Source organism: Girardinichthys multiradiatus, chromosome 20 (genome assembly GCF_021462225.1).
Source record: "Girardinichthys multiradiatus isolate DD_20200921_A chromosome 20, DD_fGirMul_XY1, whole genome shotgun sequence".
In the NCBI taxonomy this organism is placed as follows: Eukaryota; Metazoa; Chordata; class Actinopteri; order Cyprinodontiformes; family Goodeidae; genus Girardinichthys; species Girardinichthys multiradiatus.
In genome coordinates, this window is record NC_061812.1 from 24010045 (window position 1) to 24026174 (window position 16130).

Consider the following 16130-nt stretch of genomic DNA (forward strand, 5'->3'; position numbering starts at 1 on the left):
AATAAATGTAACACTTTGCGTTGAGTTTGGAGAATTCACCTTTGATAACAAATTCAAAAATATTGAAAAAAAAATCTAAAAGGAAATGTAAATATGTAGTAACTCAAACTATACACGTTTTCTTCGAATAGTTATTAAGTATTAGTTGTGTTAGCTTTTTAAATTGTTTTTCACCAATAAACACAAGAGGCAGTGGGGGATAAAGACATTTTAGGTGCAACTGGAACTGTAAAAGTGTTGCAATAAAATCAAGCTGTGTTAATCTGGCCATGCCAATTTTGTCGTGAATTCTGAATTAAACCGTATAAGACAACCACTTGGATCCAGTGTGGATGGTGCTCAGTCTTAAACAAGGATATGTATTAATTTATCTAGAGTGTTTCCTATCATAACATCTTAAAAACTATAACCTCTGGGTCCGTTCCCTGTCATTTAGCATTCAGCAGATCCAGGAACCGCCTCCGTTCCGCCCGCCCCGTCCAGACTCCCTCTTCTCCTCTCTCTCTTACACACACACACACACACACACACACACACACACACACACACACACACACACACACACACACGCAGCCTGTCCGGGTAGGATGGGACCAGAGCAAAGCAGGAGCCACACATCCGTGCACGCCTGACCGCTAGACTACTTCCTGGACCAAAAGAACGGGACATTTCCAGCAACACTTTTCCCCTTCAACCTCCGTCTCGCTGACGCCGCGGATAATCACTTAATAATGACTGCGTATGATCAATAATATTCGACCACTTTTTTCCTGTAGTTAAAGACAGCGATTGATTGCCGATCGACTCCCCCCCCCCCCTCCCTTCCCTCTCCACCGCCTCCTGCTTCTTCTCCCTACACTTCGGGAATGTCGCTATGTGGAAGCCCGCTGCAGACACGGAGGACTCCAACACCAAGAGATTTTGAATTGTTTTCGCGCAACCTGTGCGTGTTCGCCGCTTTATTCCTCGAAGCTAAGGAGTGCAGCCCGTGCTCGGTCCGGAGGCGAGTGAATCTGGCTTTTTCAAAGCAGTGACTGTATCCTGTGACCGTCAAGCCATTTCTGTACTTTGATGCTCTGCCTTCGTGGCCGCCGTGACAACTTCGGCTTTAGTGTGTGCGTGTGATTCTTTCTAAAGAAGGACAAGCAGCAGCAGAAGAAGAAGAAGAGGAGGAGAAGGGGGCAAAAAAGACTAACTTAATCACCCGTTGCCTTTTCTTGTTGCTCTCGATGAGTAGTCTAACATGCGGAAAATACGGGAACCGAGTCACTGGTGGATTTTAACCCTGCTGTTTTTAACCTTGCCCGAACACAAAGACTGTCAGCCCGGTGAGTACTTGCGACAAGGGTTTTAGCTGTTATTTATTTAGCCGACAGTGTCGCTGTCTATTGTTGACGCCAGTTTTGCTCGACGAAACGGGTTTTTTTTTTTTTTTTCCCTCTCTCCCCGAACCTCCTCTCCCACCTATGAGGGTAACGCTTTGTTGAATTGTTAACGGTTGCTGGGCCGAGCCGACATTAAAAGAGCGTCCAACGGTTGGACACGTTCAACCTCCGTGATTTGTGTGCATGTTATTGATTATGCAGCTGGAGTGTGGCGCAAACTATCCCTGCGTCAACGTGAAACGGCTGAATATTTAAAACGCTTCTGTGTCCGCCGACTCTTTGACCTTTTTTTCCTCCTTCTCCTTCTCGGCTCACAACGCCGGGTAATTTAGTCGAAGCGGGATTTCTCTATATTAGGGGGGATCTAATACAGGGGTTATACTTTAAGACATTACCCCCATTATTCAGCTCCCCGTGGATTTAACCAGATCACACAAGCCACTTGGTGTTGCTCGGACGCCGCGATATGTGGTGGTCCAAGTTTTATTCCCTTTTTATTGTAGTTGTGGCCACTTCAAGTCGACCTGTAATTTTGCGGTCATGTGTTTAGGTAGAGAAGGGGGACGAGGTGATTGTTAGCTGTTGAGTCGAATATAGATTGTGTATGAGGGGGGATTAATGTCATGTTATACTGAACTTACTGGTTATCTATATGCTGTAAGAAGCAGGGCCTGATTTAGGAAGACCCAGACCCCTGGGCTAGTTTTGGTGCCCTTACCCACACAAGTTTTTTTTAACTATACAGATTCCCACTGAGCAAAACACCTGGTTTCATTATTAAAGCTACACATGAATTGCAGGTATAGATGAGAATGTGTACATGCAATACATAGCCATGATTTAGAACTATGTACATCGTCTTGGTTTAGACCAAGCAAGTTTTGCCTGGTCCAAAAGTTTAGACCAGCGAGGTTTGCCTGGTCCAAAAGTGGTCTAAGTTTAGACTTAAAATTAAATATTTGCTGTGATGGACTGGCGACCTGTCCAGGGTGAACCCCGCCTCTCGCTTTAGACTGCTGGAGATGGGCACCAGCTTCCCCGTGACCCACTATGGAAGAAGCGGGTATGGAAAATGGATGGATGGATGGATGGCTGGATTAAAATTTGTTAGGGTCTCAAAAACATCTGTAAACAATGCAAAATTGTCTGCTGCAGCAGTTGTGTTGAAACAGATGCAATGTCCTTACCCATTACATATAAACCATATAATCAGAATAGATCCAGAAACCTGCACCAGAACACAATAATGGCATTTACATAAATAAACTAAAAAGAAAAGCACCAAAAACTGAGCGTATGGATGCTTTCTAAAAGTTTTCAGCAATATTTCTAGAAATGTCTTCATCTCTATGAAAAAAGGCCAGGGCAATGTTAAGTTACAATGCCAACCTGCATGTGCTTATGTGAGACATCCACTTAAACAAACAAACTTGAACAAAGAAGGAGTTGTGGAGAGAGCATCTAAAGGTTGCATCTGGGGTCCTGGGTTAGGTTTTTGTTTGTAATATCATCATTTTCTGGTACTTGTATAGTGAATTAAGGACCATCACATTGATAGGGGCTTATAATGTTTCTTTGGAAACAAGCTGTCGTATGCTGTACAAAGCAATGACACAGCGTTGACCCTCCCTCACCTGTTGCACATTGTCAGTAAGGTTTTCTGTTAAATTACAGCAATTTGAACATGTTTTTCAGTTAATGCTGTCTTTTCACTCAAAGTTACCAGAACCTGATACCAACATGTAGAGAAATATGAATTATTAAATTATTGTAGTATTATATGTAAGTATTGCTTTGGAATCAACAGCAATTACATTAATTAGAGTATCAGAAGATAATACAACTGAGACAAATGATGGGCATACAATCCTAGACCAAAACAAATCTTAAAGAGAAAAACTTTGAAAAATCTGGAATTTGGGGAGCAGCATGCACTTAAAGATAATTATGATGAAATATAAGCTGTGGAGCTACAAAATAAGAAATCAGATTGTTTACTTTGTACACTAGTGATATTTGTAATGTATCAAATTTTCAAAAAATTATTTTATTTGCTGATGATACAGGGGTTTTATTTAGGAAATAATTTTGCCAGCTTATGAACCCAGTAAGAATTTCATTAAAAAGGTGGTTTAATGCAAGTAAATTATTAATTTAATAGACCTAAATGTATAATATTGGGTATCTGTTCAAATAAAGCTATTATAGAAAATTTGGAAAATAAAAAAATGAACTTGACATGCATTTTTAGAGGCCAACCACATGTAAATTATGTTAAGACAGAAATGTCAATTCATATTCCATCAAGTCAAAACAATATAAACAAAAGTTTACTTTGCAGATTGTGTGAAACATTTATAGTTCCATATGTCACATATTGTCTACAAATCTGTGGAAAACATGCAAAATCTCAAATCCAATTTTTGCTATGCAAAAAATGGCACTAACAATTGTTAACTACGCAGGCCATCATCTCACTAGCATTAATAAAAATGCCCTAAAGTTTTCAGGGTTAGTCAATTTTCATGTTACAAAAACATTTTATAAGGTTTAAAAATAATATGCTTCCATTGAAGACAAATCACATCAAATCACAAGAGAATAGAAATAGAATAGAAATAATTTAAAATGGACTTTAAACAAAAGAAAACAGCGAGTGAACACTTTTTTGTTTATTTGTTTATTAATATTTGAATTACCCTGTTAAACGGTGTAAATAGTAAACTGACGCAAGTGCATAGAATAGGATAAATATTGTGCCACTAAACATTGATACAGGGATAATATGTGTTTATAAAATATAAGATAAAGGGTAGGTAAAGAAGCAGACACAATTCTGTTAATTTGGGTTTAGACTTGATAATTGAGTTGTTTATTTTTCTCTTTTTTTGGAAAATGATCAAAGTACATGAAATGAAATATTAATTAAAATTAGTGATGCACCAATTAGTTAACAAGTTAAAGATTGAAATCAGCCAATTTTTGAACCTTACCAGTGACCCTAAAAAAATCAGATTTTACTCCCTCCCATGTTCATTAAGTGAATAAAAACGTAATTTTTTTCACTCTCTAAATGCATCACCAAGCACAATATTCTTTGATGCACTTTGTTTTGAGTTTTGTAAAAAACAGATAAAAGGTTAGGGGCACATGCTTTGATGCATAAATGAGGATAATCTTGTAATCCCTTCATTTTTGTGTTGGGATTGAAAACTACTACTTCTATCAAGGAACCTGTAGTGTTTTTGTCTCTTTATGGTCAGTGCTTGTTACATTTAATTGATGAGTTTAAGAACAAAGTTTACTGAAATTCATTTGCAGGTTATATTCTCCATAGGAAGAAGGTTATGGTTATTGCTATCACCAGCTAGTAAAAGTCTGATTGGTGCCTTTTTAATTGAAATGTATTAACCAGGTTATAAAATATGTAATGGGTTACTGAACTTAGTGCAGAACTGTTTTTCAAGGTTTGAAGATCCAAGAAGAATCTACTGATTCTGGAAGGACCAAATCATTTCTTTAGGAAAGTACGAGTTAAACATCTACATGCATTTATCCAAAACTACTGCAGACATCTGTTGGTTGATTAAAGTTGTTGTGAATATTGAAAGTGAAATCATGTGAGTAGCAACTTTACTGTCGAATAAATTATTATGGAAGACATTTAAGAATCATTCTTTCTTCAAAATCCCTACATTTTTGTAATTTGTATTTCAGTACAATGAAGTCAACACTAAAAGCAAAAAGTAAAAAAAAAATAAACAAGTATTTCAGACATTGTCAAAAAAAGAAAATCAAAATAGGAACAAGAAGAGAAATGTAGGACAGAAGGCATTTAAGAGATAAGAGTCTGTTTTCAAGCCCTTATCCTTTACATGTCATGTCCTTTATTTTTTACCTTGAATAATAATGCCGTTCCTGACATATTCCAGAGACCTTGCTTTAACAAGTATATTTGAAATGGTCAAAGTTCATCAATTCAAAACTTTAATCTAGCAAATAGACAAGATGGTCCCTTTTGTCTGTTGCTTGTAGCAATTGACCATGGATCTGTGTATATGCTGCAACTGCCTACGTTCAATAGCCAGTTCTTTCAGAAGAAGTCCTGAATCCATGCAATGACTTCTACTCCAGTGTTGTTTGAGATGTAGTGACGCCTGAAACTCATAGATTACAGCCTTTCAGTTTTGTATTTTGATCTCGTCACTTGAATACAGGGATTTTTCATCATACAACCAATCTTTCTTGGTTGATCTCTTGATAGCTACTCGTGTTATTGACCTCTTAGGAATAGATCCAATTTGTTGTTCGTGTTTTCTGTTTTACCACCCTTGCATTACACAACTTCTTTAGTGCTTTGATTCCCTTGTTGCCAGTTCTTTTCTCAAATGCAAAGCAAGCATGCATTTTTTAAACCTCAGTGACATTTCTCATTTTCAGAATTGGAAAATTTGTCTTTTCTATCTCAGATAGACATGAAATATGGTTTGGAACTTTTTTGATTTGATTAATATTTACAGTCTTGTTTGGATTTAGGTGTGATTACAGTCAACAGTGGCAGCTTCTCTAAAACCAGTCAGTAATTTTGAGAGTACTTTGTCATTTAGAGGGCTGCAATGAAGGCGTTTGTTGACTGAAAAGACATGTTGGCTCCTCTCCCCACTGGCAAGTGTTTATGTTACCAGCTGGCTTTACTGGTGTAAGTTCAAACATGGTTAATCTGATCACCTGCCAAATGTTTTTTTTTTTTTCTTTTAAAGTCCCTGTTCTTTTTATGAACAGTTGTCATGGATAGTTTTTATATTACTATATGTTTACTTAATCTCAAATACATGTTTCCATCTTTCATTTTTTTCCATCTTTGCTTGTACTGTATATACTCTAAATAGTGTGACAAATATTTTCCTGTATAGTTTCAGCTCACACACACACACACACACACACACACACATATATATATGTGTGTGTATATATATATATACATATATTGAGCTAACAATAGAATGGCTCCTCTCTTAGTTGCTGCCCCCCTTTTCACCACCACTCCAAAATCCCCTAGTTCCAAGCTTCCATGTCCTCATGTCTTCAGTTTGCAGCTTTATTGACTGGAGGCTTTACAAGCCCCTAAAAGCTGAGTTTTCTCATATGGCTTGTCTCACCAAACGTCTTGCACGGGGGGGGGGAGCAATACAGACTGCCCAGCTGACCAGCTTGAAGGTGGTAGAGGACAAATCTAGTTGAATGCTGCCATCTGATAGATTCTGTCGTTTCTGGCTGACTGACATGGATCTTTCACATTCCATCATAAAGGACTGGATGTAAAGATGAAATAGAAACGTTGTAAATTCAAAGGTGCAGTGGCTTAAATGATAAATTATACATTGTTCATTTAAACAACATAGCAGGTTTTATCTTAAATGTGAATCCCATTTTCTGTTTCAAGTGTTACATCTTGGCACTTAATTGAATTCTCAAAGACTAGAGGGTTAATATACCATGGCAAAATGGAAAGCAGCACATTGACAGACATGCCAATATGTCCTTATATGTAATCTAAAACTAGTTATGGAGTGTGTAAAATAAGTTATCATTAGGTGTTAGTTTTAAAATTTTTGTTATGAAAAACATGTGTATGTTTGTGTTATGAAAAACATGTTTAATATGGAGGAAATAAAGAGGGTTTTATGGAACATCAGGTCCTGTTGTGTCTCTGAAGTATGTGTACCATGTATGATGCTCTACTGTTCTTAATAGTATTGTATTGTGTATTGGGATAAAAGCTGTGGAATTCAGTGTTCTGCTCCACCAGGACTGGGGATCTTATTGAGTATGTCAATAGCCTGTTTTTTTTCCTTTCATTTATATGTCAACTAACCTTCTAAAAAAGGAAATGTTATTGCTTTAATTACCACTCAAGTAGGGGAGTCGGGAAGTAGGTCATGCTGCCAGTTTCACTTTCAGTTTCAGGCATCCAGCTACCTGGGGTGAGAGAATAGACTAGTGTGAGATTAAGTAATGTTATTGTTAGTTAATTGATGTCATATTTGGGTAGCAATGGTGTGAACGCTGTAACAATGGTATACATGTGTGATAAGCATGGCATGTGAGAGCTTATGCTATGTAATGTTTTTGACATGCCCCAAATATCTGTGGCACCCTGGCTTATGTGGTGATCTGATTTTGCATGCTACAGGAATAAATACAAAGTAAGACAATACTGGAGCAGTTTTTTCATATGGCTTTGGGTCTTTCTTTGACGTGAATTAGACGTCACAGCGCTAGCCGCTAACCCTGGTAGCTACAAGAGTGGACACTTTTTAAGAGGTACTATAGTAGCACACAGGCAAGAAACCACAGATGCATCTTACCCACTCATCTCAGCGGCTCAGCCACTAATGCATTTTTTTCACACATTCAGCACCATTTAAGAGAAAATAAACAGGGGTTCCAAAGGTTTTTTTTTTGGTGAGAAGCATTACTGCAGCAAAAAAAAAAAAGTCCAAATTTACCTTTGGTGCTAACTATGTGTATAGACTGGTGATTGTTTCGATAGTGATATTTTAAATCAGAAATATCACACTATTTTCTTTTTTTTTTTACATAAAGGACGATCCCAATGTAAAACATTGGAATGCATCAAAGTGGAAATAGTAAGTTTTTGTGCCATTAAAAAATAACCCTCAACAAACAAAAGTACTGCACATTATATATAATTTCAAGTGTCATCACAATATAAATATGTGCTATATTGCAATATATATAGTTTCAGGTGCCATGCCTTAAAGCTATTCTTGCAAATAACATATTTGGCCAATTAGATGGGATGTCCTGGATGGAATGTCTTTTATGGTCACATCTGATAAAGATCTTAGTGACCAAGGTCAGAAAGCTCACGGAAGGTGATGGGGACATTCTAATGATGATAAAGAAAGTGAAGAAAAGGTCGGTTATTTGCAATTGATATCCTCATCTTAATATTCAACAATGACTTTGTCATGGTATGTTTTCTTAGGAATGAGCATGCATAGATTTGTAAATGTATTAGAAAGCGATACATTTTTGTTTCAAGTGGATCTCTAAAAAATCTGCTTGAGGGGCCATAAAGTCCTTTGACCTTCCTACATGAAAGCAAAAGCAGGGGAAAATTTCAAGTGAGGTTTCAGCCTAGGTAAACTGTGGTATTTTATTACCCACAGCTTTTGATAGCAGTATTTTAAGCAAACAAGAACAGGTTTCCTTTTTTTTAAATTGACAATGTTGCAATTACAGTCCTGTTGCACTCATTAAAGCCATTGATCATCTTCCTGTTTGTGGCATTCAATGAAAATACAGCTATGCAGGAAGGGATTACAGTGAATGGGCTTTTATACTACTGGCAACACATTTGAGGCATGCAAGGACCTCAGCAAACAAAATGGAAATAAAGAGTCGGTTATTCAATAAATGTAATGGCTTTTTCTATGGTACTGTTAATAGGGGAAATTGCTTTTTAAATAACACATTTTAAATTGATTTCAATTTAGGCTAAAAATCTATACTTTTTTTGACCTGCTTAACAAAAAAAACCCAAAATGGTTGATGTGTCGTGTCAACATTGGACAGGTATGCATTGAGTTTTTTAAAAGGGTGTTGATCCTTTACCAGTTAACAATTAATGGTGGATAACTGTGGAAACATGTGTTTCTGTCAATAAAAACTATTATGACCATAATGAAATCATGATCATCTCCAATAACTGTGATACTATGATTAATTGGTAAGCATGACAGGCCTAGATACAAAGTGGGCAAACATTTTATTAATTTAATAAATGGCGTCCGGATGCCCTGCTGTGCCAGCAGGATGCCAGCTGTCTGGATATCACTGATGTAGACAGTGCCATCATTATCTAGGTCCTCCATATCTTCTCCTCATAATTAGCACAATGTGCATCATGCTGGCAAAAGCTCCTTGAAAAGGAACAGTTGTGGTTTTAAAATAGCCTCACTAAGTTCTTCTCAGTCTCAATCATATATGGGCTCGGCTTGCCGTTATCTTGTTGTCTTTCCACCAGCTGCTTGTGCCACCCACTAAATGGTCCGATGGGGAAACATTGCAACTGTAATCACTTTTCGCTGGTGTGTATGTAATTTGCTGTGGATTCATTTTACTGGTGATGCTCATCCTTCCCTCTCTGCTTTCACATTTAATGACTAGCTTATTTATCTTTCTAATTAAACTGGCGAAACCTTTCACACAACAATGCATAGCTGTTTCCAGTAACATTTTTTGAACTGTGATAGTTTGGAAACTATGAAACTATAAGGGAGCCAACTTTATTTAAATTTTTTTTATTTATCATCATTATTTTTTTTTTTTTTGCTGTAACAGCTGCCTGGTTTCAGAGAACTGAGACTCAGTACGCAACTCACACCTTATTATGGTGCTTAAGCAGTGATCACCATTGTGGTTTGGGAAAAAAACACCCCAGCATGTTTACCTCAAACTGATCAGCCGTGAAAAATGTGCTTCATTTGGCTGAAACAGCTTGTAAAACGAGATATGCCCATTATTATTCCACACCTTCCCTCAGAGCTTGTAGTTACTAACAAATTAAAAGTTAAGTTTATTGATGCCACAGCACAAATACATTTATTATGAAGCAGACTTAGTTCACCTAGAACCTGTACATACACTGCTCAAAACAATAAAGGGAACACTCAAATAACACATCCTAGATCTGAATGAATGAAATATTCTCATTTAATACTTTGTTCTGTACAAAGTTGAATGTGCTGACAACAAAATCACACAAAAATCATCCATGGAAATCAAATTTATTAACCAAAGGAGGCCTGGATTTGGAGTCACACACAAAATTAAAGTGTAAAAACACACTACAGGCTGATCCAACTTTGTAATGTCCTGAAAACAAGTAAAAATGAGGCTCAGTATTGTGTGTGGCCTCCACGTGTCTGTATGACCTCCCTACAACGCCTGGGCATGCTCCTGATGAGACGGCAGATGGTCTCCTGAGGGATCTCCTCCCAGACCTGGACTAAAGCATCCGCCAACTCCTGGACAGTCTGTGGTGCAACGTGACGTTGGTGGATGGAGCGAGACATAATGTCCCAGATGTTCTCAATCGGATTCAGGTCTGGGGAACGGGCTGGTCAGTCCATAGCCTCAATGTCTTCATCTTGCAGGAACTGATGACACACTCCAGCCACATGAGGTCTAGAATTGTCCTGCATTAGGAGGAACCCAGGGCCAACCGCACCAGCATATGGTCTCACAAGGGGTCTCGTTACCTAATGGCAGTCAGGCTATCTCTGGTGGGCCCATGGAGGGCCGTGCGGGTCTCCAAAGAAATGCCACCCCACACCATTACTGACCAACTGCCAAACAGGTCATGCTGAAGGATGTTGCAGGCAGCAGATCGCTCTCCACGGTGTCTCCAGAGCACAACCCCCATTTGTGGTTGTTGGGCCCTCATACCATCCTCATGGGGTCGGTTTCTAACCGTTTGTGCAGACACATGTGGCATTTGTGGCCTGCTGGAGGTCATTTTGCAGGGCTCTGGCAGTGCTCCTCCTGCTCCTCCTTGCACAAAGGCGGAGGTAGCGGTCCTGCTGCTGGGTTGTTGCCCTCCTACGGCCTCCTCCACGTCTGCTGGTGTACTGGCCTGTCTCCTGGTAGCACCTCCAGGCTCTGGACACTACGCTGACAGACACAGCAAACGCCAATTCACAACACATGTCGTCTCAAGGCACTTCACAAAAGTCACGTTCATACATTCCAATTAATCGTAACCATTGAGCTGTGTAGTCAGATTCCGTTATTTATTCAAATTGGAATTCAATATACTAAAAACCACAACGATTGTGATGCCTTAAAAGTAGACATGGTGTCTGGCTCACTGACTAAAACTGGGAGCTGGTTCCACAGGAGAGGAGCCTGATAACTAAAAGATCAGCCTCCCATTCTACTTCTAGAGACTTTAGGAACCACCACTAAACCAGTAGTCTGAGAACGAAGTGCTCTGTTAGGAACATATGGAACAATCAGATCTCTGATGTATGATGGAGCTAGATCATTAAGGGCTTTATATGTGAGGAGGAGAACTTTAAATTCTATTCTGGATTTAACAGGGAGGCAATGAAGGGAAGCTAAAGTAGGAGAAATATGTTCTCTCTTTAATTTTAATCAGAACTCTTGCTGCAGCATTTTGAATCAGCTGAAGGCTTTTAACTGCATTTTGTGGACATCCTGATACTAAAGAATTACAATAGTCCAGCCTTGAAGTAATAAATGCATGGACTAGTTTTTCAGCGTCACTCCTGGGCAGGATATTTCTACTTTTGGCAATGTTCCGGAGGTGAAAGAAGGAAATCCTAGAAACCTGTTTAATATGGGATTTAAACGACATGTCCCGGTCAAAAATAACACCAAGGTTTTTTACTTTATTATCGGAAGTCAATTTAATGCCATCCAGGTTAAATGATTGACTAAGCAGTTTCTCTTTTAAAGACTCCGGTCCAAAGAAGACAACTTCTGTCTTGTCTGAATTTAGAAGCAATTTAAAGTCATCCAAGTTTTTATGTCTTCAAGACATGCTTGTAGTCTATCTAACTGGTTGGGTTCATCAGGATTTATGAATAAGTATAGCTGAGTATCATCAGCGTAACAGTGAAAATTTATTCTATGCTGCCTGATAATTTTACCTATTGGAAGCATATATATATATAGTAAAGAGAATTGGCCCAAGTACTGAACCCTGTGGTACTCCACAATTAACCCTGGAGTTTAAAGGTGATTTATCATTTACATGAACAAACTGGAATCTGTCTGACAGATCAGATTTAAACCAGACTGGCGCTGTTCCCCTGATCCCTACAGCATATTCCAGCCTTTCTAAGAGAATATTGTGTAAGAATATCATTAGCGACTTTCAGCAGAGCTGTTTCAGTGCTGTGATGAGCTCAGACTGACTGAAACTCTTCAAACAGGTCATTGCTGTGTAAATGCTCACACATTTTATTAGCAACTATTTTCTCAAGAATTTTAGATAAGAATGGAAGATTGGATATAGGTATGTAATTTTTCAAGTCATCTCAATCAAGTGAAGGTTTCTTAAGTAAAGGTTTAATTACAGCTACCTTAAAAGCCTGTGGTACATATCCATTTACTAACGATAGGTTAATCATACCTAAAATGGGGCTGGTAATCAGAGGGAACACTTCCTTAAATAATTTGGTTGGGATTGGGTCTAACATACAAGTTGAAGGTTTAGATGAAGCTAATATTTCTGATAACCCAGGGAGCTCCACAGGATCAAAGCAGTCCAAACACAGATCAGGTTCTACAGTTACTTCCAATGTTGTCTCACTTGCTGGGGATGAAGTAATCATCTTCGGGAGTATGTCAAAGATTTTCTTTTAATAGAATCAATTTTAATTTGGAAGAATCCCATAAAGTCATGACTGCTGAGAGCCAAGGGAATGGATGGCTCAACAGAGTTATGACTCTGTGTAAGTTTAGCAACTGTACTAAAGAGAAACCTAGGATTATTCTTGTTCTCTTCTATTAATGATGAGAAATAAGCTGTTCTAGCTTGGTGAAGTGTCTTTTTATACAACAGTAAGCTATTTTTACACATTAAGTAGAAATCCTCTAGGTGTGTAGAGCGCCATTTTCTCTCCAATTTTCTAACATTGTGCTTTAAAGTACGTAGCTCTGAATTAGACCAGGGAGCTAGCCTGCTATGAATAATTACCTTCTTTTTCAAGGGGGCTGCATTGTCTAATGCACCACGCAATTATGAAGTAACACAATGAACAAGAGAATCAATTTGTGAAGCGGCACAAACAAAATTATTGCCCTCCACTGTGCTTTTCAGTGATAATGAAGAAATCAAATGTGGAACAGATTCTTTAAAGGTTGTTACAGCATTGTGTGATCTAGTATAATGAAAGTTTCTTTCAGGTGTGGAGTACTCGGTTAAATTAAACTCAAAGGTTATTAAATTCAAAAATGGTCAGACAGGACAGGGTTATGAGAAAATATTATGTCTTTACACTCAATGCCATATGTCAGCACAAGGTCCAGAGAATGAAGACAAAGGTGGGTTGGTTTGTTAATGTTTTGAGCAAAGCTAATTGGGTCTAAGATAGCATTAAAGGCTATATTTAGGCTGTCACTTTCAGTGTCAACATGAATGTTAAAATCCCCCACTATAATAACCTTATCTGTATTTAACACTAAATCAGATAAAAGGTCTGAAAACTGATCTAAAAATTGAGAGTAAGGGCCTGGTGGACGGTACAAAACAACAAATAGAAGTGGTTTTAGTGCTTTGCAATTTGGATGAGGAAAACTAAGGATTAAATATTCAAAAGAGTTGTAGTATTGATTGGTCTGGGACTAATCAATAAATCAGACTGAAAGATTGTTGCTACTCCTCCTACTCGCCCAGTATTTCGAGGAATGTGAAAATGTAAATAATTAGTAGGAGTTGACTCATTTATAGTAACATAATCCTCTTGCTGCAGCCAGGTTTCAGTGAGGCTAAATAAATCAATATGATTGTCAGAAATCAGGTCACTAACTAGCAAAGTCTCTGAAGAGAGAGATCTTATGTTCAGTAGGCCACATTTAATTGTTTTATTTTTCTTTTTAGTCTGAGTTGTGTTTATTTTTATTAGATTTTCCTGATTACCTTGTTTGAGATTATTTTTTAATCTATTCAATTTTGGCCGTGGGTGAGACACTGTCTTAATAGGGTAATGGGTGGGTGGCAGTACAGAAACTGCAGAGAGAAGTATTAAACTACGACCCTGCTTCCTGGTCTGAACCCTGGGTTGTCAGAGGTTTGGAGAACTAATAAATTCGGCCAGATTCCTAGAAAGAAGAGCTGCTCCATCCAAAGTGGGATGGATGCCGTCTCTCCGGATCACAAACACAATAAAGAACTGATTTAAGGTTTGAGTTTTTTATTTTTTAAGTGTTCCTGTTCATGGAAAATGAAAAGGAACACTTGCACTGCTAATAATCAGTTAACATGATCACTTCAGCTGCCAATTCATCATCATCCATTTATTAAACACCGTCCGCGACGCAGTCACTGGAGAAAATTATTTGTGAAAACCTGTTGGCTAATAAATTAATTTTATCACTATGTGTGTTCCTTGTGCCAGATGCTTATTAATATCACATTTACTTGTTGAGGTCTTCCCTAGATTTCATCTGTGTATTTTCTTGTATAGTGTAATCATTAGGAACTGGCAAAACAAAAGATTTGGTAGTTTCATCCGTTGGCTAAAAAAATATATTTCACAATAGGGTCTTGGGTCATTTTTGGCTAGACCTAAAAACATATTTGGGGTATCTCCTTTTTGATATCAACATTGCCGGTAAGCTTTTTCATGTATGGCAAGGGATGGACATTCATTTTCAAATACTTGCAAAGTCACTCAACATTCATGGCTTGATTTCAATTGAATTTGGACCAATGATGGGCCTGTCAGTTTCATACAAGGTCTTGAGATAACCAGGTATATAAATAAATATACTGTTTGTAGTTATGCTTCAGTGCTAATATAGAAAACATTTTGCTATTGCCGTTGTGCTGACATGATGCTATATTAATTGGCAATCTGAGTAAAAGGTGAAAAAAAAATACAGCATAATTGGCTGTAACTTGGTTGCATTCCATGTGCATTGGACACATGGTGTTGGTAAAAAACAGAAAATAAAAGCAAACAATTTTAAATAGCTTTTGTGCTTAAAATGACCAAACCTAACAATGATGTGTGTCCTCAAGCCATGATAAACTCACAGTTCTGACATGGGCCAAAAGCCCATGATTTGTAAAGTAATTCTAACCCAGGGGGCCCCAAAAGCAGGGCTGCTGTGATATTATTAGTTCCAACTCTCTGTTAGCCTTAGCATCATCTCTGGGGTATGGGCATCTTTGTGGTAAGACTCTATTCAACAAGCTGAATATCTTTTAAAACATGCAAAGTGTGTATCACAACTTGAAATAAAAACGAACAACCAATACAACTGGCCTCTGCAAAATTGTCAATGCACACAGAGATATATCATTAAGGTTTTATAGTGCAGCTGTTAATCAGATGTCCATAGATTGTTAAAAACTGGATTTAGTATCTCTTTTTAGCATTAGCTGATATTGGTGCACACGAGGATGGAGGCTACAGTGACCTTGACAAAGCTGTCCTAGGTTTGATAACCAACCGAGAGCCACTTACTACATGACAACCCCTTCATTCTTTCTCAACCCTTCGTCCTACCATGCTGCTAATGAATAAAGGGCAGTAATGACAAAAAAATTTACTTAAAAAAAAAAGCAAACAAACAAAAAAAAATCATTGGATATTCTGTTGATCGCCGCCGATCAGTCTGGAACATATAAAGGGGTATATGTGACCCCGAGGCTGTAAAAATGCCCATGTCCATGATTTTTACACCAAAACAGTTACAGTTCTAAACCAGTGCTACTACTCACGTCCTTTCTGTTTCCACCGCTGCAAGCACCAATTCTCTCTAAGTCTTTGTCTTGCTAGAGGAAAAAATTTGTTTTGTTAAACCGCCTGAGGTTTAAAACAGAATCAATAATTTAAGCTGGTGGTTTTGGGGCAACTGTTTCCACTGATGCTTGTATAGATATTCTGAATCATTCTATATACTGTCTTTATTTGGATTTGATCTACTGCTGAAATGCAGATGAAAAATTTGCTTAAAGTC

General features: G+C 38.0%; 1 protein-coding gene across 1 annotated transcript in view; it reads left to right on the forward strand.

Moving 5' to 3' along the window:
• Positions 1-591: 591 nt before the first annotated feature.
• Positions 592-16130, forward strand: part of LOC124856368 (receptor-type tyrosine-protein phosphatase gamma-like) — a 176313-nt gene continuing 160774 nt past the window's right edge. Inside the window, exon 1 of the mRNA XM_047346722.1 lies at positions 592-1328. Coding sequence (XP_047202678.1) covers positions 1244-1328 — 85 coding nt within the window. The 5' untranslated portion in view covers positions 592-1243. The remainder of the gene's footprint in view (positions 1329-16130) is intronic.